Here is a 23,525-nt window from a genome sequence, read left to right on the forward strand (position 1 = left end):
CAGAGGAAAGCAGCAAGATGCCGATTCCCAGATTGAGCAAAGCCTAGAGGCTGGCCTGGCACGCAAAAGCAATAGCAGCTGGGCCTCACCAATAGTAATGGTGCGTAAAAAGGATCAAACATTTCGACTGTGTGTTGATTACAGAGCCTTAAATGAGCGCACAGTTAAGGATGCATATCCACTGCCACGTATCCAGGACACCTTAGATACACTGTCTAATGCCAAGTGGTTCTCCACTTTAGATTTGGCATCAGGGTACTGGCAGGTGGAACTGACCCCGAGAGCACGGAAAGCAGCCGCCTTCTGCAGCCGGAAAGGTCTCTTCGAATAGAATGTAATGCCATTCGGCCTATGCAACGCGCCGGCGACGTTTCAGCGTCTTATGGACCGGGTTTTGTCTGGCATGCAATGGGAGACATGTTTGGTGTACTTAGACGACGTCATTGTGCTGGGGAGCAGTGTTAAGGAGATGTTGACTAGGCTGCATCAAGTGTTTGATCGGCTGCGCAGTGCTAATTTAAAACTCAAGCCTGCAAAATGCTGCCTGTTTCGCCGGCAGGTAGAATACTTAGGACATATTGTCTCCGAGATGGGAATTGCTACTGATCCCCAGAAGGTTCAGAAAGTTCAAGAATGGCCTACCCCAAAAGATGTTTCAGAAGTTCGTCAATTTGTTGGTCTTGCATCATACTACAGACGATTTGTGAAGGATTTTGCTACTATTGCACAGCCACTCCATGCCTTGACAAAGAAATATGCCCGGTTTTCCTGGACTGATGCTTGCCAGGAGGCATTTGATGAACTCAAGAGCCGGCTGGTTTCTGCCCCTATCCTTGGTTACCCACTAGATGGTGATGGTTTGATTTTGGACACTGATGCCAGTAATTATGGAATCGGAGCCGTTCTCTCCCAGGTCCAGGAAGGGGAGGAACGCGTGTTGGCGTATGGCAGTAGAAGATTGTCCCCCACTGAGCAGAATTACTGTACAACACGAAGAGAGCTTCTTGCAGTGGTGGCATTTACATCTCACTTTAGACAATACCTACTGGGAAGGTTGTTCACAGTGAGGACCGACCACAGCAGCTTGCTCTGGTTAATGCGCATGAAGGAACCTGAAGGCCAGCTTGCTCGCTGGCTTGAGAAGCTTGCTGAGTACGACTACAAAATAGTTCACCGCCCAGGACGGCATCATGTAAATGCTGACAGCATGTCTCGTAGACCTTGCCCAAAGTCCTGTCCCTGTGCTATGCCAAACACTGTGCCAGAAAACAAGCAGTGCCATGACCAAGAGGTTCAGTATGACCTGGGTTCCTCAGAAAACTGTCTACCTGAAGAATGTGGGAGCTCCAGGTTGCCAATGCCATGTCTAGTGGGGGTAAAAGGACCAGATGAAGATGCTGCTGATGATGTGAGCTCCGACCAACCTTCAAACTGGCCGGTAATGGATTCTTGTGACCACAGTTTGGAGGCAAGCATGCAACCAACATGCGCAGCCAAAGTCTCTAACACAGTAGTGAACCCTTCAGACCTATTTACTGGATGGACCATGGAGCATTTAAGAGAAGCGCAAATAACTGACCCAGATATTGGACAGGTGCTAAAGTTGAAAGAGCAAGGAGGGGTCCAACCCAAATGGTCTACAATATCTCCGTTCAGCTCAGCCACTAAGGCGTACTGGACTCAATGGAAAAGACTGCAACTGAGAGATGGCATCTTGGTTCGCCTTTTCTACTCGCAAGATGGTTCCCAATTTCAGCCGCAAATCATTTTGCCCAGGGAATTCCATGCAGGTGTCATGAAGCAGATGCATGAGGGTCCTGTTGGGGGACATTTCGGAACGAACTTTGTCTCGCATACAGACCCGATACTACTGGTACAAGATGCGTGAAGACATCACATTCTGGTGTCAGACCTGTACTAGCTGTGCAGCCAAAGCAAGGCCTCCTAAAACTCCACAAGCTCTGATGGGAACTGTTCGTGTTGGAGCTCCAATGGAAAGGATTGCCATGGACTTGATGGGCCCACTTAATGAGACTGATAGGTATAATCGCTACATATTGGTAGTGCAAGATTATTTTACAAAGTGGGTGGAAGCCTATCCTCTTCCTGATGACAAGGCGGTGACAGTAGCTGACACTCTGACCTCAGAGTGGGTATGCAGGTATGGCGCACCTTATGCCCTGCACAGTGATCAAGGCTCCAATTTTGAGTCAGACATTTTCCAGAGAATGTGTGAACTACTGGGAATCGAAAAGACGAGGACCTCACCCTTCCGACCCCAATCTGACGGTCAAGTGGAAAGATTTAATGCCACTCTACAGAAGATCTTGGCCACCACAGCTGAACGGTGCCACTGGGACTGGGATATCATGATTCCTTTTGCTCTTATGGCCTATCGTGCCACCAAGCACAGCTCTACGGGAATTACACCTAACATGATGTTCTTAGGGCGTGAGATCACAGAGCCCATTGATCTGGTTGCAGGCCGCCCACCAGATGACGAGTCCTACCTGACTCAGCCTGAGTATGTTATAAAGCTACGAGAGCAAATGGAGCAAGGTCACCGGATAGCTCGAGATATCCTTGGGCAAGCTTCAGAGCGAGCAAAGAAGCAATATGACAAGAGAGCCCAGCAGTTTCAGTACCAGCTTGGTGATGCTGTCTGGTATTTGGTAAAAGGCACAAGGCGTGTTAAGAATCGAGTTCGCAAATTCCTGCCAGCTTACGATGGGCCATATTTTGTACTGGGTCAGTTGGACGACCTTGTGTACCGCATTAAAAAGACTCCCAAAACTAAAGCAAAGGTTGTGCACCATGACAAGCTCAAACCTTACAAGGCCCGAACACCGCTGGACAATGCCTGGGTGTTTAGAGAGGCTGGGGTGTGGAGCCCAGTAGAGGTTCCACCAACAATACTTGATCCAGACCCATTAGACACTGACCTGAATCTCTCAAACCTGTTTGACACACCCAAGGTCTCACTTGATAGTCCGCCAACTCCAGCTAGCCCCCACAGAGATCAGGCTAGTGGGGGTAGTATTGTGTCTCCTAATAGTACTTCAAAGAAACCCAAGGGCTCAGTTAACAAAGATAAAATAAGTGCGAGCCCACCCTTTGTTCAAAATAGATCCCAAAGAAGCAGAAAACCACCTAATAGATATGGTGATTGGGTAACTAACTGAGATAAAGTGTCAAGTGTGAATGACAAACTGAATTTGTTTTGTTTTCTTTGATAAAATGCTTCAATGTGATACCATTTGTAATCTGTTAAAATTGCAGTTCAGCTAGAGCATTTTAAAAACTGAAAAGAGGATATGAATGTTATTACTGCAGACATATAGCATGTTCAATATAATGGTTTTCCCCTTTATTTCAGTGTTGTATCTAGAAAAAAAAGTGCAAATGTATTGATCTGAGTAACTGCAGTTGTCTTCTTTAAATGCATGTTTACAATCTTGCCATTTGTATGCATGGTTCTGTATACTGTGTTCTAATGGTGTGATCTGAAAAAAAAAGATTATAAATCTGTTATTTGTACTAATAAAGATAGTACTGCTATCTTGAAATTGCATAAACAATGCTGGAACTAATGGAAATGATTAGGTACAACTAAGTTATGAAGTATACTGACTAACTACATAATGTGTTGTATAATAATGTAACCTTGTTTCCAAAAGCCTAAAAGCTTTCAATAGGCACAACCTTCTGTGTCACTATGGACCAGTGATGCATCCTACTACGGGACAGCAGAAGGATCTGCTGTTGAACATTGGATATTTGTTTTGATTTTTGTAACATGGACTGTACAACTGATAGAAGTTTTATTTCAAGGATATGGATTTTGCCACCAACTTTTGGACTTGTTCTAAGGACTTTATCAGTTTGTATCTGGTATGCCCTGGATGTGCATGCTGGCACCTTTTTGATGGACTGTGGACATTGTTACTAAATAGAGGAACATTCCTACGAACTGTTGCAAAGCTTTTTACCAGCTTATACTTTTGCATTTACGACTACTACTGTTAATTCAAGAAACTGATGGGGAAAGACCTTTTTGGACTGTGCTATGTATTGCCAATGTTGTGAAATGATTGTTACACATGTTGATCAAAAGTTATGTATTGCTGTTTATACCGTGTTCTTGAACCAATTCTAATATGCTGGGTTGGTGTCAGGGGCTGACGACCACCCAGAGTGGGGGTAGTGTTATAAGACTGTGCCTTTAAATGGGGGAATTCTGGGTACAGTGAGGGAGGGGTGTCTGTGTTGTCAGGGAAGTGCTCTGAGTTTTTTTTTCTCTCTCTCTCCTGGCCATGCTGTGAGTAAGACACGTACTGAGCTTGTATTCTCTGGTAATAAACCGCAGATATTTTGTTCTAATTACTGCAGTGGTCATTGTTTGTTGTTATAAGGTGCATCGCTATTATCATTATGCAAACTGTTTAGGGGTTTACCCCAGAGCTATATAAGTATATAAACTTGGAGTTTATTCTGCTCTGGCCCTTGGGGCTTGTTAGTTTTGCAGGTCCCTAAAGCTGATTACAAGAAGATAATCAGAAAGGTAACAGTATTCAGTAATGCTGGGCAGATTGTAAGCAAGTGCCAGTCATCGCTTAAATTAAAACAAAATGTGGACACTATCATGTTCCTTAACCCAATTAAAATATAAGCCAAGGATAACACTCGTGTTACTAAACTGCTGTGGACAGTGATCACTTTTTCCTCTTGATTGGTTGTTACTCTGACTTGTTATGGATTTAAACAACTTTTTTTTTTTTTTTTTGGATTTTGCTTTGATTCCCAACTGGTACAACCCAACACAAATAAGGTAAATATATATATATATATATATATATATATATATATATATATATATATATATATATATATATATATATATATATATAATTACTACTGTATCTGCATAAACTGATGTAATCAATTTTTAAAGCATTACTTGCAATGTTGCACAGTAATCCACAGTTCCACATGTATTACTGTGGGTTTTTTTTGGTTTATCCTTTCATAACGTCGATGAATCGATGCATCAGCTTTTCTGGATAACGATATCTTGATAGTGAAAAAACATCGCCCCAGCCTTAATATTTTGAAAAAAATGTAGCTAGGTATTGGATCTGGAAGATATTTCATGAGAAAGACCAGACCACGTGTTTTTAATTGCGGGTTTTAAGTATTAATCAAGATCAGTTTTTCATGTATGTTGCTATGATGCACATGCTTTCAACAGAATGACATACTTATTAGGTATTCCAGTGCAATCTCTGTTTAATTAATTAATTTAAATGAGTTACAAAAAATAATCATCCAAAAAGATCCACAAAATGCACATATGACATTTAAAATATTTCCTAAAATGTATTTTCAAAATGAAAAAAGTAATGTTGTTTCTCATTCTTTTGCAATAAAATGTACAGTATTCCATTTTCTTTGGTTGTTCATGCTCTTCCTAAAATTCTGTTTGTTACTTTGTTACAGTGATCAAGGAAAACAGTAAATCCCTCACAAACATAAAAAGCATGAGTGACCACATCATGGCCAAATCACTTTTAAGTGTGGACTTCAGGTGAATGATGAAACCAATCTGTATTACCTTCAATGGAGTAAGCACTTATACAACATATGCAAACAAATCCCACTGACAAAGCAACAGACTATATTTAAGACATTGACCAGATTAAGGAATCACCAGGCTTTGCGAGTTCATAGTAATTCAAAACACATGATTACATTCCTGAGCAACATTCTATAAAACAAAAATACTTTTTTCCCCCCTATTGAGTTAGGGGCATAATAAATAATGGAAAGACCTTTGGAGCAAAACTGTTACTAAAATGACAGATACTGTTCACACGTGTCACATTTACGTAAATAAGTTCAGCAGTTCTACCCTGGTGTGCACAGTACATTGCGTGACTTATTTTTGTGTGGACCTGGAACTACAAAAAAACCCCTAAAAAACAAAAAAACTGTCTTTGTCCATACATATCTCATAAGTTAAACAACATTTGACAGCTTTGTATCCTGCTCTTTTAGTTTAGAACACGAACAAGCCACTATAAAGCCCTTGTATTACTTTTTTTTCCATAAACGACACATGAAAAGACAGACATCTGTTTCATTTTCAGTTTTAGCAAAAATCTTTGCCAAACAAAACCACCAAACTGTCAAAGTAATTTTCCACATCAGTGTCTAAATAATCACTACAGTATGCTGATGATGTGCAAATAAATAATCACACACATGCAGCATATTTGCAAAGTATGCTGTAACAGTAATGTTTTGTTCAGGCTGCACCCGAGAAGTATCAAACTGCTTCTCTACTTTAGACTGATTTTAGATTTTAAACAATACACACAGATAAAAAAAATAAATAAATAAAAATATACACAGTTGTTGTGTAGACCCTTCAAATAACTTCCTATTTGTGTCCTAGCTTCCCATTAGCTCTGACGCTTCCATGGTGTAAGGGGACAAAATAGTTTTTTTTTTTTCTCTTCACTGTGCTACAAAGGACAGAACTGTCCATATGCCCGGGGAGCTAAAGTGGACACCTGCAGGGCTGGCATGACACTCTGGTTTATGGGAAAGGGATGCAGACATGCATATTCACGGTAATCTATTACACTGCAGCAAAATGACCGTAAAATAATTGCTTTTTTAAAAAAAAAAACAGCATTGATTAAGGTACACTCCAGTCCTGTAGGTGGCAGCAATAAGCCTCATATTTGGCTTACGCAGCAATATTAAGGATATTTACTTTTAGGCCCTGTCCACACTACATAATCGATCTCGAGAACCATACTCAAAAACGTTCTAATTAATCCAGCTCAAAGCGTCCACACTGAAGTACCATTTCATGTTTAGTCGGGCGTAATGCGTACACACACTATTACTACTAAAATAGTTTGGTTACAGTTCTTAGCAGTGCACTGAACAGTGAAAATTACTACGATAGTATACCAGCATGCACTGAATTTTATTTTAAAATAATGTGTTACGCCCCATATTAACAGAGTATTTTGGAAAAAGCTGATTCTGTACTATTATTATGGCTTCCGGTAGACTTTTGCAATATCATTTTGTAGTTTCTTTGATGACATGTTAAATAAAAGATCTAAATTATGTTCATATAGTTTTTTTCTTAATTATGTCTCAATCCTAAAATTCCAGGTGTGCAAAACTTTTGGCCATAGCGGTACACAGAACTACCTGAACCCAAAGAACGTAGAACTAATGTAAGTAATGTAAACCTGCAAGCATTCCTGTCTTCTGTTACCACAGAGGCATTGCTTCAGGTATTTTTCACCACAGCACAACATTGGGCTAATAATGGACACTCACTAAACCAGTCAGACGACTGCCTTTTACTTCAAAGTCTGCAATAAAAACATTGATGAATGGGGTACAGGTACTTCTTCATCATTACCTCTCCCTGTTGTGCCAGGAACTATGAGCCTGAGCTAAATATTATCTTGGGTGTATCTCTGTTTACAGCTTTTGATAGCTGTCAATGTTTTGAGCCTCTCTTGTTGTAAGACCCCTGAATAAGACCCCTGAAATAGTGATCAAAGCAAGACGAAGACAAGCACCTTGTCAGCACTTTGTCACATATGGTGGAGAATGCAGGCATTGCATACCAGTATCTGTGTGTAATAAAAGAACAGCATCATGGAAGAATTGTTGAACGTATTGGTTTATGCTACTGCTGTCCAGCAAGAAAGCAATCGTGTCCAGCAGGAACAGACGAACCAGCTCTTGTTTGCTCAAACAAACAAGACTAGAGGTGCATGAGTTGATGAATATTAATGTTCAGTCTGCTGGGTATCCCTAACGAAATACTCATTGACTAGGGTACCCCCTTTATGTCTAAGGTGACCTAGGAGTTGTGTACTTTATTACAGATAAAACACTTGAAAATGGCAGTCTACCACCCTCAAACTGATGGCCTGGTGAAAAGGTTTAAAAAGACCATAAAAGTATGCTCCGCAAGGTGATTGATAGGGATGGGAAAAACTGGGATTACTTGGTACCTTGGGTTATGTTTGCAATTGGAGAAGTACTGTAAGCATCAACTAGATTTTCACCTTTCAAGTTGTTGTATTTGAGGCATCCCAGGGGCTACTCGATATAGAAAAGGAAGTTTGGGAACAAGAGCCCACTCCTTACTGAAATGTTATTTAGCATGTGACACAAATGATCGCACTGAGGCTGTCATGCCAATTGTAAGCGAGCATATGAGACAGGCTCAAGGTAGAAGCGGTGTTAAATTCTATTTTTTAATTTAGTCGTTGCCAATTATTTTTATTATTTTCTCCCAATTTATAATGGCCAATTTGGGCTCCCGAGTGGCGCATCCAGTAAAGGCGCTCCGCGCGGAGTGCAGGATGTGCCCTATAGCCTGGAGATCGCAGGTTCGAATCCAGGCTATGTCACAGTCGACCGTGACCGGGAGTTCCTAGGGGGCGGCGCACAATTGGCTGAGCGCTGCCCGGGTAGGGAGGGCTTAGGTCGGCAAGGGAATCCACGGCTCATCGCGCATCAGCGACCCCTGTGGCTGATAGGGAGCTTGTGGTTCTGCAGTGGAGCCGCCACATCTGTGTTGTCCTCCGGCACTATAGGTCTGGTGGCATTGCTGTTTATCTGCAGTGCGAAAAATGACGGCTTGGCAGGAGCACGCTTCGGAGGACGCGTGTTCCAGCCTCCGTTTCCCGAGTCGGCGGGGGGGTTGCGAGCGGTGAGCCGAGGATACAGATAATAATTGGGCATGCTAAATTGGGGAGAAAAAACCGGGGTAAAAGTTGCAGGACCGATGGCACTGATTAGGCACATAGCAAACAGGCGTCATGATGGCTTATAAGCATACCTCTGTGTGCTCACCTCATTCTTGACGTGAACACCCCCTATTGAAAAAGGTAGTAGTCCAAAAAGATTTTTTAAAAAAATGTAATATTTCCTGTCTTAGTTGATATTTGATAACATATTGCATCTCTGCTGGAGGAGCCACACCTTGCAATCACTTTAAACATAGCTGAACTACATTTGTAGATCAGGTTTGTGTCAGACAAATTTTAATATTTTTTATAACGGTATGAAGAGAAACAGCCGCAATGCATGCCAACGTGGGACAGTTTCAGCTAAGGCCTTCAGCACTGATGAATGCATTCATTAATGAAACTCTTTAAGAGTGACCCACTGAGGAAAAGTTTGTCCACACCTCTTGACTAAAGCAACATTTTTCAGAAACCAACAAGTATAGTTCTGTGGTTACCATGCATCATCTATAATCATGACATCAGCATTTGCAAGTGGATCAGTAGCTGAGATTTACCATGTGTTCCACAGATCTATTATTTGTTTGTAGCACAGCACCAGGTTATTAATCCCTGCATCTGCTTCACTTTGGGTAAATTTCTGTTGGCCTACAATACTGTCCTCATTTGGTGCAGATGGTCTTAAAACACTGAGTCGCCGTTTGTGTTGGTGGGTTAATCTAGGTCAACAAGTTAATGTAACTGGTAGTTTTGGCTCAGAGGACATACATGTTTTCTGTTCAGGTCAGGGAATCTTTTATGTTTTTACTGATCTCAATAATTGATTCTCAGATGACATAACAACCTAATGATTATGTTTGACCACCAGCAAAGATTTGGTTGATTTTCTAATTGAGCTTTTAGCCTCAAAGTCACATGAAAGAGTGTTTTGACAGTTTTCTGAATAATATTTGATATCTATCTGATATGACAATACCCATAAAAAGCCCCATGAATTTGTATCTCATTGTACATGTTTTGACAAATTACCATTCAATACATTTCAGTGAAACTGCAAGACATTTATCACTTGCTGGCTTTAAATACAACATCACAGTATTTGCCCTTCAGTTTTTTCAACAGAATAACAGCTTACAAACATACTCACACATGCCCTACATTGGGGAATGTAAACAAGTAGGTCTGTCAACAAGGTTTCTGCTTCCCAATAAGGTATGGTTCCAAGGAATAACACACAGTAGTGAACAGACACCAGGGGATTATTACTGCCATAAGGATTTAAAACTTTACAGTCTCTCCAAGGCGATACATTTCACACGCCTATGAAATATAGCATCTCTTACCAACTAGCAGAGTTTATACTCAGACATATCAGTAAATGAGTATGAATAAATAAAAATAAAAAAAAATCAAGATGCCATTTAGAGTACCAAAGAAAAGCAATTATCAAAAAAGACGAACAGACAATTGCTACAAATGATAAATCAGCAGTCACCTTGGGCTGAGTACATGTTGACAATACAGTACCAGAATTCCAGGCACTGAACCAATGCCACCAGCGAGTTGAAACCCATCTAGCCAGTTGCTAGACAAAACATCCAATGGTGAACGTCTGTATTGTATACAGCAGTAAGATTTTTTGAGACTTTTACATGAAACGTTCTATGAAAAAAAAATAATAAAAACGCTTGAACATAACTACATAACATGTAGTTATGTTCAATTTAAAACCAAATTCTAGACTGAAGCACGTGCAACAGCGAAATATCCTGAAATCACGCATTATTTGTTTCAGTTCTCAACATGGAATTTTCAGCAGGATTTGTCGTTACATATTGACGATAAAAACTGTAACTCTGTAATAGCCTACATATGATAAATAATAAGTAAAACTACTGTTGGCAATGCTTTTACATTTGTCTTATCAAAACCAGAAAGGTGAGAGTTAGTTCCAACGCATTCTGAGGGCAACACAGAACAAGCTGAATTTAAATCAGCTAAGTAAATCTATACACACTTCATCGAATCACAGTCATTAAACTGTGAAAAGGTCTAAGGAAACAGTACATTTAGAGTTTAAGTTACAGTAAATCAACATTTGTCTACCTGTTTAACTGAGGAGCAAGATGTTCACAAGAAACAGCGTGGTTAGTATAATTAACACCGTACCTGTACATTTACCGTTCCCTCCGAAGCTCCTTGACTTCTCGTGTGTGACATCAGCTCTGGAAACTTGACTGCTTGTAAAGTACATAGACTTTCAAAACCATAACTAGTGGGTGGAGCATACCTGTAAATGTTTTTTTTTTTTAAAACACCACCTGCATTTGTAAGACTACAGTATACTTCAGTGTCCTACCTACCTCTGTGAAGCGCACCGATACGTTTTTAAAAACCGCACAGTTTGTATTGGTTTATTTAACTGTTTTTATCGTCAGCTACCTTTCTTCAACTTTCACACAAGGCAAGTTGTAGTATAAAATGTATTGTACGATGAACCATACCACCCTTTGAATTTTTACAATTAAAAAGGGCGATGTAGAGCTGTATGGTTAAATATGGTCCAAAACATTAACACACTTGTATATACGGTAGTATAAGGATTTGTTATGAATACTATTTATAAAATATATCAGACGATAATTACTACTACTAATACTACTACAAAATCTATAGCAATACACTGTACCTACTATCATGCTCCTTATGAAGTAACTGAGAACCTTCTGGATTCTTATGCTTGTTGTTGAATAGTTGCATATAATACCCACACAGTTCATTTTCTAATTGTTCTTACAATGTTTGTATCAGACAGTTGGTATCAGATGCAAATGATGTCATAGATACAGTAAAATTGTTCTTATACTGTACACTAAATTAAAGACAAATATACAGCATAGGGTGCTGAAAGATACAGGTTTTCACCCCACTCAATGTTAGAATCCAGAAAGTCTATTAATACACACTGCAAGGTCACGTTATTAGGATCTGAACTAATATCGGGTTGGGGCATGACATGGCATAGACTGCACAAAGTGCTGGAAAGTAATTAATATTTCACACAACTGGTGCTGAGAGGTAGACAGAGGACTGTCATTATGAATGTGTTGTTCAAGTTCATTCCAAACCTGCTCAATTGGATTGAGATCCGGGGATTGTGGTTGCCATGGTAAATGCTTAAAGTATCTTGTCATCACCATCAGGCTACTAGTGCATCATTGTTATGGGATTTCATTACCAACAATACTTAGGTAATCAATGACATTCGTTCAGCCGTCCAGAGAACATGCCCAACTCCAGGGTAGGTCTTAATTAAGTGCAGGCAGTACATACGCCAATTATTATTTCTTTGTTAATTAAATACTGTACATAGAACTGTTTATTAGTTATCCTAGAATAGTTGTTCTGCCTAGTAAAGTACTGAAAGAATTGAAGACCATCGTGATAAAATACCTGTATAAAAAGGCATTGCTTGTTATGACTGCATTTACAGTAACTAAATACATATATAGTGTAATATGATTTTGATGTTACAATTTGATAGCTTTTAGAGATATCTGTGATGCATTGTTTTGGAACAATATGGGACCAAGTCAATTTGTTTTTTCTTTGTCATGTGACAAAACAGTATGTTAATGTTTATACATAAAATGAAGGTCTTCGGTATTGTTAACTATACATTGAAAATCTTTTGTTTGTGTTGAAAACAATAGATACCTTGGGCGTTGTCCTCTGTGTGGAATGTTTACTGCAGGATAACTTCATAGCTCACATGTACAAGAAGGTGTGCTGATTGAAGGAATGTGTTGCCTGTTTGACACATTGTGTCAAACCTATTGCCTAATGACACCAAACTAGAGAGTATTACCATACGAGCCAGCACCCAATTGTGTTCCTTCCTATTATATAGAAATTGTATTCATTACTAATAGTATTCTTGCTCATCAGGTGACAAAGCACTTGTCCTACCCATACGCACATGAATATTATTGGTAAGATTATGAGTCGAAAAGTCAGTAATGCTTTAAAAATGTCCTTACTTGAAGAAATGTTCTGTAATGCTTTAAAAATGTCCTTACTTGAAGAAATGTCTGTCAGGTAAGCCACACAGTAGATCAAACTGGTATCTTTGTAGTGATGTACATCTATGAAGTACAATTATGAAGTCTCCCATATAGGGAAGTTATGTTTTTGTAACCCTCCGCCCGCTACTTCACCTACTTACAGTGTTTCTCACCTTCATATCTTCAATTTAAAGAAAACTCTCTAGGCAAAATGTAACACTTTACTTTGATCTGAGACCTAATATTTCTGTCATATTGAAGCCATGTGAAGACTTTTTCCATTCTGCTGGATAGAGACAGCATACTTTGAGTTATTGTACAAATTTGTTGGTATACAATACTTCACATTAACCATTCTGCAGTTACATCTGTTGAGACCGCTAGACACTGTTAATGATACATACTTCTTAAACGTTATTATTATTATTTGTTTATTTAGCAGACACCTTTATCCAAGGCAACTTACAGAGACTAGGGTGTGTGAACGATGCATCAGCTGCAGAGTCACTTACAACAAGTCTCACCCGAAAGATGGAGCACAAGGAGGTTAAGTGACTTGTTCAGTGTCACACTGAGTCAGTTAGTGAGCCACGATTTAAACTGCAGACCTCCTGGTTACAAGCCCTTTTCTTTACATTTACTACCCATTGTTTCACATATTCCCTTTACTTAATGTGTTCAATTTATTCTATCACATATACCATTCTCTTTATATTATGTTTTGTACTTAGTACTGTACTGTTTTGGTAGTACATGTTTTCTCTTGAAACAAGATGAAGAACATTTTCAAATAAAACACATTATAAACTGTAAGTGAAGCAGCACGTCTCTTGCAGATTCACCAAGTCAGTACTCTCAACACACATTCAAACACAATATATTGTTGCTGATCTGGAATCTCAAGAATGGAATGTTCATACCTTGCAATGGTGAAGAGCAGGAATGGCCTTCTTGTTTGGCTTTGTGAACTTGAGCCTAATCATACTCTTGCTGAAGAGCAATTGTTGTATCTGGAATGGAATGTTCTTTGTTTTGACCTATGCAATTGTTTAGTTGGTAACCATGGATTTAGTGCCCAAAAATGTGAGAATTACGCAAAACATTTATGGACCTATAATTTCGGTGTTAACATTTTAGAGTATATTTGTTTTGAGCAGTTTGGGGTTCTTCATTGAAACATCATTAAACGTGTTAAATGTGCAATTTTTCACTTTATTAGTTAAAGAGATATCAAAAGTGTATTGGACTTTGAAACCAATCTTATAAATGTCTGTAATTACACTTGCCTGCATATGACCCTTCAACTGGTATGTGAATTTAAGTGAAGGGGAATTTCCAATACAATTTTATAAGTTAAACTGGGATATCAATGTTCTTTGTTAGTCTTTGAAAACAATATTTTTCATAAATGACTGGGTTACTTTAGGATTAACTCCCTTCCTCTTACGATCCAAAGACCAGTACAGAACATTTAAGAATTAAGCAGCCTTAACAATAATTATACAATATTCTGTAAAGCAAGTAAGCCAGAACCCCACTTGATGAAACCAGATAAGGTTCAGAAATGCTCAGCCACCCTTGTGGGAGACCAGTTTAGCCTTAGGCTTTAGGAGGTGTGGGGCGTGAGGTATGATGTGAACAATGTTTCACGCAATAAAGAACAGTGACACCTACAATGCTGTATATGTGGGGATTTATATCTTCCCTTGGGATGACACGTTTTAAAGCATGTGGTAATGTAAGGCGGGCCCAAGGTTCAGTTGTTTTTACTATGCTGTCACATTTTATTACCTGCGCAGGTTAACTTATGCAATGACAGGGACGTAATCTTGGTATTTTATATATCTACAGTATATACCAGTAAAGACATCGTTTTCTAGGTTGTATGTATACACTGTAGATATACTGTATGTCACAGGTTCTGTATAGCAATGTAAAGGAAGATAATTACCCTCATTTACAAGGTACATTTTAGAAGAAAAACAATCCAATTGTCTTGCTAATTGTACACTCATTGATAAGACGAGGCTTGCAATTGTTTATTTTATTTTTTTAAACTGAGAATAACTGATTGTTTTTACCCAACTCAGATCATTTCCTTACTACATGTCTTGTTATGCTGGGACAGAAATCCATCTTTAAAAAATATGCACATGATTATAAAGAAGCAGCCACTTCAGCAGTGCATTGGTACCTCAAAATGTTTTCCATTTTCTAGGAATGCAGAATGACTCACTCAGAGTGGTGTGTTTACTGTAGACCAGTTGCTTTGTAAATATCTTAATATTTTTTTTTCAGATGTAGCATTCCTTTACTTTTTAACACGACCTAAACACTGTGCAAATAAAGCGTGGCATTTTAGGTTTGTTAATTGGCGTGCAAACTTTGTACTTCAAACCATATTACCCTTGAGATATTTTACTTCAGAACATGGTTAGTATTTTTTCCATTACACACACATTGCTATGCAAGCAGTGAAACTTTCTCTGGTTGGATCAGAAAGGGACAGGAGTTTCAAACTTGTGTGTGTGTCTGTGGTCCACCACATCCACTGGAGTAGTATAAATATGGTGGATTGTAAGACTGGGTAGTACATTGGTGAAATCTAAGAATTCAAGCATACATAAAGGAATTCCAATGTACTTTGTAATTGGCTTACTGATATGACTACATCATGGTATTATAAAGCAAGATGTTTCATAACCTGCATGATGCATCATCTGTTAGACATGCTTTAACAAGTGGTAAACCAATCACTTCTCAGGGCATTTAATGACTGACTCACAGGCTTCATTAATCTGTTTGATAATCTACGTCGAAATCAGATACAACTCAGCCCTTTGCATCTTAGTATAAAAAACGCAGAAAAACACAAAAAAAACTCTTATGATGGAAAGTAATTTTTAGAACAACCCAGGAAAAAAAGTGTTGCTTCTACAGTGATTGTATCCTGCCATAAAATTAACATTCTCAAAAACATCTTGCAATACAATATTTGATAAAGACAACAATGCCTAAATGTTATCAAGACAGTTGATAGTGACAACAAGTGAAGTGTAATTTTAGAAAATACTTTTTTGGTGCTGCCTTGACCCTAGTGTTGAAGTGTATAATCTTCTACTAACCCTTTGAACCAGTATTGTAACAATGCATTTTTGTCATAAAGGCTGCTGCTGAATTGTAAGTAAGTACTGCACATGCAGGTGGGTGTGGAACAGTTTAGGGGAAAAAAACAACTCTTGTTGAGGTCAGCAAGTCTGTGAATGAATATGAGCATTTACAGTAAAGGCAGCAAGTTGATACTGGAGTCTGGATGAGGAATGCAGTATAGCGTAATGGGGGTGGCAGGGTGGGGCCCAGGCATTGCCAATCCCTCTTTCAGTTTGAAGTAAAATATCCAGTTGTTGCTATTTACGTGAACACTAAGGAAAACAGAAACTGAATTCTTGAAATAGTATGTTAGCAAAATGACCAGCGTTCTGAATACATCTAAAGGGCATTTACCATAGAAAAACTAAATGATCTATTAAGCACCTAGATTATCAACATTGTTTCATCGTTATGAAATATCACAGAAAACTCTTACTTAAAGGTTACAATAAACCAAGACCTCTAACAAGGTACTGTATAAATGTCCAATGTGAAACTAATGCAATTGCTGTAATTTTTTGTTTAACAATGTCATGTATTTAAGATACATAATGGAACATGCATGCATCTTCTGGTTAACTGACTGCCTCAAATGTGTGATTGTTTTGTGACGGTGACTGTTCACTGATTGCTAAATTCACCACCAAACACTCATTCCATTGTGACCTACTGGAATCTAGAACCCAGGGCAGGGTTATGACTATTTAAAGACTAGATGCCCTCTATACTGTAGGTTAAAGAATAGGGCACTGCTTGGTTACCTTTGTGCATTTGTGTGTGTGTGTGTGTGTGTGTGTGTGTAAATTGAAATAATAGAAAAAACAGTGACTTGGAATTTATGGGATATTCCCAGATCTTATTCACCCCCACATTATTTTGGCAACATAATGCCGCTGTACAATATGGGATTTTCCAGAAGTAATAGTTCTGTTGTTGCCAATCATGTTTTTATAGTTTTTAGTTGCATTTTAGAACAGAACAAAATGACTCGCTAGCTATTGGCAACAGATCGTGCTTGATGGGAACTGATTTCACAATTGGTGTTCCCCACCCTACACAGCATGAATTTCTACTTGGAATCAGTCTGTTTAACCTGCGGGCAAATCATTAATTTCTGAAGAATGACGAAGCAAGTCAAGGTACGACCATTCATTTACGACCTAATGGGGCCTCAGGCAGAAGAGATAAAGAACTAACATTATAACTTTGTCCTGAAGGATAAAAAGAAACAAGACACGGAAAGCACTAGGTTATAAAAATGGCACATTTATTGCTACAGAACGGTCATGTACATGACTTCATTGAATAACTACAGATGTAAAATAACAGGTAATGGCCTACAATGAGTTGGCTTAAAGAGTAACTCCAGCACACAACCTGTTTTGGACACTTCTACTAATCAGAAAAAATAAAAATAAAAACAACAAAAAAAAAAATACACCAAAAACATGGAAAAAAAAAGTCGAGGCACTCAGCCACACATTGGAAACAAAGTGTAACTGTTTTTTATTTTTCACTGCTGCAGGTATGTGCACAGCCGCAAATGGCAGTATGCGACCAACCACGAAAAACCATACAGTTTCGTCTCAGTAACACATGGTAAAATAACATCTTTAAATAGTAAAATAAAGTAACAAACTTTTACTCAGAATGATTCCAAAAATCTACAAAGAGAAATATTCAGAATCTGACATTGTCTTTTTTTTTTTTTCAATATTCATGGTATAAAAGGATTGCCCCTGCGAAAAATAAGCCAAATATAGTTAATTTTAAATTTAGATTTTTAATGTATTTTTTTGTAATAGGGTGCACTAGTCTATTTCATAGCAAAAGAGCACTAGACAAAAGAAGCTTTATAACAAAAAGCCAGGCACTGATACATGGTATATCTCTGCTTTTTTTCTTCACTTAATTGCATCACAAGTAACAAGAAGAATGAAAAAGGCCACAGTTCATATATTTTTACCATTACATATGTCTATAATACTTTGAAATGAACATGGTCAAACCAGCACTGCACAAAGATGAATTAAAATCCATGAGAAAGAAATGTCTACCCAAAAGAAAAAAAAAGATGTCAGGCCTAGAAGCCTCTGTGCCTCAAGTTTGATTTGTTATAATTGATTTATATATTTTTTTATATATATATATATATTACTTTATTTATTTCCAGTCAGCAATTTTGTGCTTGTTCATGATTATTTTCTGATGATAACTATTCATTATTCAGTTTTGTAAATTTAGCCTCTTGACACAAAAAAAGGGTTCCCTTCCCTCCCTCAAAAAAAAAAACAAAAAAACATCGGAAGACTGGATCAGTACAAATTGCATCCTTGACTTGATTGACAGTTTATAGGCGTTAGTGTTCATTGTAGCTACGTTGAAGACAAATGGAACCCCCTTCCCCCTCCCCAAACTTAAATGAACAGTTTCTAATGTATATGTTAGCATGTTCTAAAAAGAATGGAGGTGGATCAATTCAGAAAAATATATATATTTTGTCACATAACCAACATGGTTGCATTAACATTTGACTGAAATTCTTTATTGGCAGCTAATTTCTTTCAAGCAGTACATTTGAATTGTAAGTCAACTGAAGCAACCCCTACCTATTAGCCATGTAACCTTTTGTTTTACGCAGTAATCATTGGCGCATGAAACTTTTTTAGGTCAGCTCCAGCCATACATTCCAAAAATGTATTTCTTCAAATAAACCTTCTAGCATAAACTAGCCTGACCTTTTTCTATTGTATAATTAAACAAATGAAGGGAGTGAACTTTTGTAATCAGTTGGGTGCACGCACCAGCAGGAGAAAATTCATTAGCAAAGTGACTGTAGTGTAACACTCCTCTAATATATGCTAAAGGAAACATTAAATGCTCTAAACATTTAATGCATAACGTGCAAATTAGTTGGCTGCTGACACTATACATCTATGAATCCTTGAATTACTGTTGTCACAACGCATACTGTAGAAGAAGCATTTGAGAGGCAAGATGCTAGAATTCTATCATGTTTTCAATAAAAAAAAAAAAAAAAAAAAAAAACAATAACCAAAAAACAACAAAAACACAACAATATAACAAAATGGAAACTTTCTGTGTAATATGAACATTTTTCTAAGCCTTGTGGCTTATAATCGTTTTGGATTTAAGGAAATTAACTTAACACGAAAATGCTGCCAACTATGAAAACAAATTAAGTGTGCTCCATTGCTATGACGACCCATGGGTTAAGAAGTCGGTAACGAAAAGCACTTGTCTCTTTAGTCTTCAAGAAGTGCAACATTAAGACAGTAGCAATAAGTGTTATAACAAGTTTGGGCTTGTCAAAGTATCACAATTTCAGGGGAATGGAAACAGCCTTGTCTGCTCTTCACGTATATTTCTCACAATACCAAAGACTTGATGGGACATTCGATAAGCCTGTAACATTTGAATAAACATCTGTCTGCTGACTGTGGCCACATAGCCGGTAAAACTGTGACCATTTATTACTGGGCCAAACACACACACATATACAGTATTGGAATTAGCCCTTGATCTGGTGCTTACATGCTTTAAAACGTTTTTTTACACACAATTACAGGTGCACTCCACTTATAACGGACTCCAAGGGAATAGAAATCAGTACTTTATAAATGAAGTACGTAGTAAACACAATTTGAAATGCTGTATGTAACTGTGAACAGAAGTAAATATAAATAATACAAGAAAGCTTAACTGCCAAAGAACAGGAGTTTATTATTTGTCAAAACAAACCCCTGTGGGCCGTACAATGTAATAAGTAGTACAATTTTACTATTTATATTTTCACGAAATGTAATAAAAATTGTATCAGTTATATGTTTAAACTGTACAACGGCTGTGCCAAAAAAAACAAAAGTAAAAGTAAACAGCAACTGTTTTTCCTGCCTGACGTCACAAATGCCGCCGTGACTGTCATTTACTGTCCCGGATGAACCTTATTTGTGCAAAATGTCTACCTCTGGAACAGGAAAACTGTACGTATTAAACGCAAAAGACATGTCTATGAAACAGGAAAACTGTATGCATTAAACAGTATATACATTATAAACAAGTCCGTTTTAACCAGAGTAATTCCTCATTAAAACCCATGTTGTTTGGCAGGGACGTGCCTCCTCAATACGTTGTTAACCATGTGTCGCACGTTCTAACAGGATCCGTTATAACTGGAGTGCACCTGTATATGAGTATCTAATGAAAAATTGATGTTTTCAAACTTCCCTTTCAACTTTTAGAAACTATTAATGGCTGTAAATATTGGTTATTGAGCTTGATGCCTCGTCCTTTTTTATTGAATGCACTCATATGATTGCATTCATATACCCCTTTCTTTTAGATCCACTTCAACAAAAGCAGAGTTCAACCAGTGTAATCTGTAATTGATGCTCTCAGTTAATTGGACAGAGGGAAATACATTTGTGCAGGACAGATACGTGCCCTATGTGCATAACTGTAATTAATGCACTTCATTATTCATTTTGGCACTTGGCTCAAGTGACCGATAGAAGCACAGCAATTATATCATTCAATTGATCCACCTCCAGGTCAAACAATTTTTCTCTTTACCGAAGACACTTAAACCCTGTTTTTATATGACTATATACACAATTTGTTTCCAAATACACTTTTAACTGCAATGTAGATGAGCATGGAGCATGATACATAATCTTAAATACCTTATTTTGTTCTGTTTTTTCGCCCCAAAATGTTCCCAATATAAACATAAAATTGAAAGATCTTTTTTTGAAGCTTGAATCTCACTACATTTTCAATGTGACACATTTTCAACACATACTGAATTCATTGTTTTTCTTAAAAACGGATACAACATATTCTAAACACATAACAAGAGTCTACATGTAAAAATATAACTTTTACATACACAATTTCAAAATAATGATGTTTGCATTTGTTGCATAAAATTTACAAATATCTGTGTTTCATTAACAGCTAATTGGCAATAAGTAGAGCAGATGGAACTCTTTTGCCTTTCCCGAATGGTGTTTAGTCTATATGGTGCCATGAGCAGCCACATCACCTTCCATGGCACTTAAACAGCCAAACAACCCGTGACTTTAGAAGTTATACTGAGGTGCCTTTTCCATTTTACCCCATATGATTATAGAAAACAATGATCTTTCTAAATTTCTCTTAGATTCAGCATAACCTCTGTATATTTCTTCCAGTTGCAGTGTCTATTTTGAGTCGATGAGTTAAAACGCCATTAACACCGCTGTCATTTCTGCTGCAGAATTTGCGGTTGCCTTGACAGTGAAACCAGAACAGACTAAAAATCAAATCTACACATACAACCACATACTGTACTGAAGGACTACTGTGGCTCATAGAAAGCCATTACTTAAGGTTACTTAAGACCTATACAACACTTGTTTTTTCACGAAGTACGAAAATGGGCCGCAACTTGGGATAATTTACACAAACATGGTCGTTCAGGAACACGTCTCCTAATTACATATATAAGCATAGAATACATTAAATACAGTTTATCCAAAAAATATTTTTTTCTTGTTTTTTTGTTTTTTAACAGGTTATAAAAAACCTGACTGCATAGACCTAATGACCAACAAGTTCCCTAAGCTTGCATCCTAAAAAGTTCAGATAGCATCCTCCTGTTCCCTTTAATGATATGAACTCTAAAAGGCACATTGGTAAAACTGTAGCATGTTAACATTGCATCTCTGGGGAGTGGGGTCGGGATGGGTTGTAGGAGTAACCTGGGTAAGACTAAAAAAGCTAAATGTGCCTCTCTTCACGTGGCTTTAATTTGTCCATAGCCGTGGCACTGGGTACAGGGTTTTCCCCATGGAAAACGTATGCAGAGCTAGTCAACAGCATTGCAAGTCTGAGCCATACAGTACCTACAAAGCAAGTCTTCAGGTCTTAGTAAGTAAAAAAAAAGAAAATCACTAAATTCTACTAATCTAGCTCATTTCCATCTCATACTGAGTGACAGCATAAGCCCAGCAAATAAGCAACAGTCAATACACTACTGCCTTTCTCCCCTATGCTCATAAGATCCATCTGCTCTTCCTATGCAAAGGAATGGCTAATGATATGACTAAAGTTATAATCAGGACATTTGCTGGTTTAAGTAGCTATAGGGGTAGCAATGATTCCCTTTATCCTCCAGTAAATAGAAACACTAGCTGACTAGAACACCAACATTTTTTTTTCTTTTTTTTTTCCGAAGTACACTTTTTCATTATTGCAAGTTTTACAATTTTTTAAATTAAATATTGTTTTTTTCAAGACTTACAAATTGATTATATATTTTTTTTTTCCAAAAGAAGTTCAGGCACAAATGCATTGTTCCACAGTGTGGAGAAGATTGCCATTCAGTCTCTAGGCTGTGCACAACAGCTTGCAACATTGTTAGAACATTCCTAATGATATGTTTAGAGAGTTGTTCACCTCAAGTTGCACATTAACGTTATCGGGAATGCTGAAAGAATCTCTTGTGTCTGTGTTTCTAAGCTACTTGCATTTGTCTCTATTTTACACAAGAAAGGGTGGGGAAAGTGTTGGTTTGTGGGATTAAGATAACAACGTTGTCAAAGGAAGTGGTCGCTCATCATTTTGAAGAACTCTGGCAACTTGGACCTGTGGAGGAGAAGACCTTGGTTATTAAGACAGTAAGCAGCTGCTGCCTCATTCAAGTACAATTACACCAAACAAAGACTAGATAATTAGTAATCTAGAGTCCAATGCAAGCACTCTGAGAATTTAAACTGCTGCACTGTAGAGCCTTAATGAAATCTGTTCAAAATTAAAATTTCATGAAATACCCTTGGGAATGGCTAGAATGTTTGTTCTTTTGTATTTGTTACTTCAGTATTGTTGGCTGACCCTATATAATGCCATCTAAAAGACCGCTGATCAAATCCAGCAAAGATCTCGAGGGAAAAGATCTAGGCTCAATACCCAGTGGTCTTTAAAGCACACAACACAAAATGTGTGCAGTTAGTGTTTATGCTCAATGATGCCTTCAGTAAGGTCATTACATAATAACATTCTTGGAGACTTATAAATGTCTCCACAAATGTAAGTAAAATGATAACAGAAAAGGTTTTCATGAAGGCATAAGGACAAACAGATCAGTACTCGATACAGGCGACATGGGGCAGAAAGTCAAAGGTTTAAGCCCCGGCCCGACACAGTGCCTGCCTCCAGGTGAGCCAGCACACATGGGGCTACCTGCCTGCCATAACCAGCTGGAAGTGGCACTGGTCATTGCGCTTCCACAGCAGCAAGCACCACAAACAGTGGCTAAAAGCCAGCAGGTATTTTGAAGAACTTCACGCTTATATATACATGTTAGTAGCACACTTACTGCCAATCTGTTGTTAAAATGTACCCCATGAAAAAAAGTTGATTAGGTATTTACTATTATCTTTATCATAAATGCCACTGATAGCATCTGTTTACTTTCTAATGATTTCCAAATTGAGCTTTGCTAGGTTTATATAGAATG

General features: G+C 38.0%; 2 protein-coding genes across 16 annotated transcripts in view; both read right to left on the reverse strand.

Annotated features, from left to right (window-relative positions):
• The window catches only part of LOC117409436 (cingulin-like), a 50,948-nt gene extending 39,875 nt beyond the window's left edge, over nt 1–11,073 (reverse strand). The window contains exon 1 of one of the 2 annotated variants that reach the window (XM_058995191.1): nt 10,962–11,073. The gene's annotated coding sequence lies outside the window, so the exon portion shown is untranslated. The remainder of the gene's footprint in view (nt 1–10,961) is intronic. The other variant, XM_034923077.2, reaches the window with a different exon arrangement.
• Nucleotides 11,074–17,252: 6,179 nt separating this feature from the next.
• LOC117421494 (transcription factor 4) overlaps nt 17,253–23,525 on the reverse strand; it is a 173,086-nt gene continuing 166,813 nt past the window's right edge. For all 14 annotated transcript variants that reach the window (XM_058995294.1, XM_058995274.1, XM_058995268.1 and 11 more), the window contains one exon: nt 17,253–22,654. Coding sequence is in view for 10 of the 14 variants with exons in the window: in XM_058995268.1 (XP_058851251.1) it covers nt 22,606–22,654 (49 nt within the window). In the remaining 4 variants the exon portion in view is untranslated. The remainder of the gene's footprint in view (nt 22,655–23,525) is intronic.

This window comes from Acipenser ruthenus, chromosome 2 (assembly GCF_902713425.1).
Source record: "Acipenser ruthenus chromosome 2, fAciRut3.2 maternal haplotype, whole genome shotgun sequence".
NCBI lineage: Eukaryota > Metazoa > Chordata > Actinopteri > Acipenseriformes > Acipenseridae > Acipenser > Acipenser ruthenus.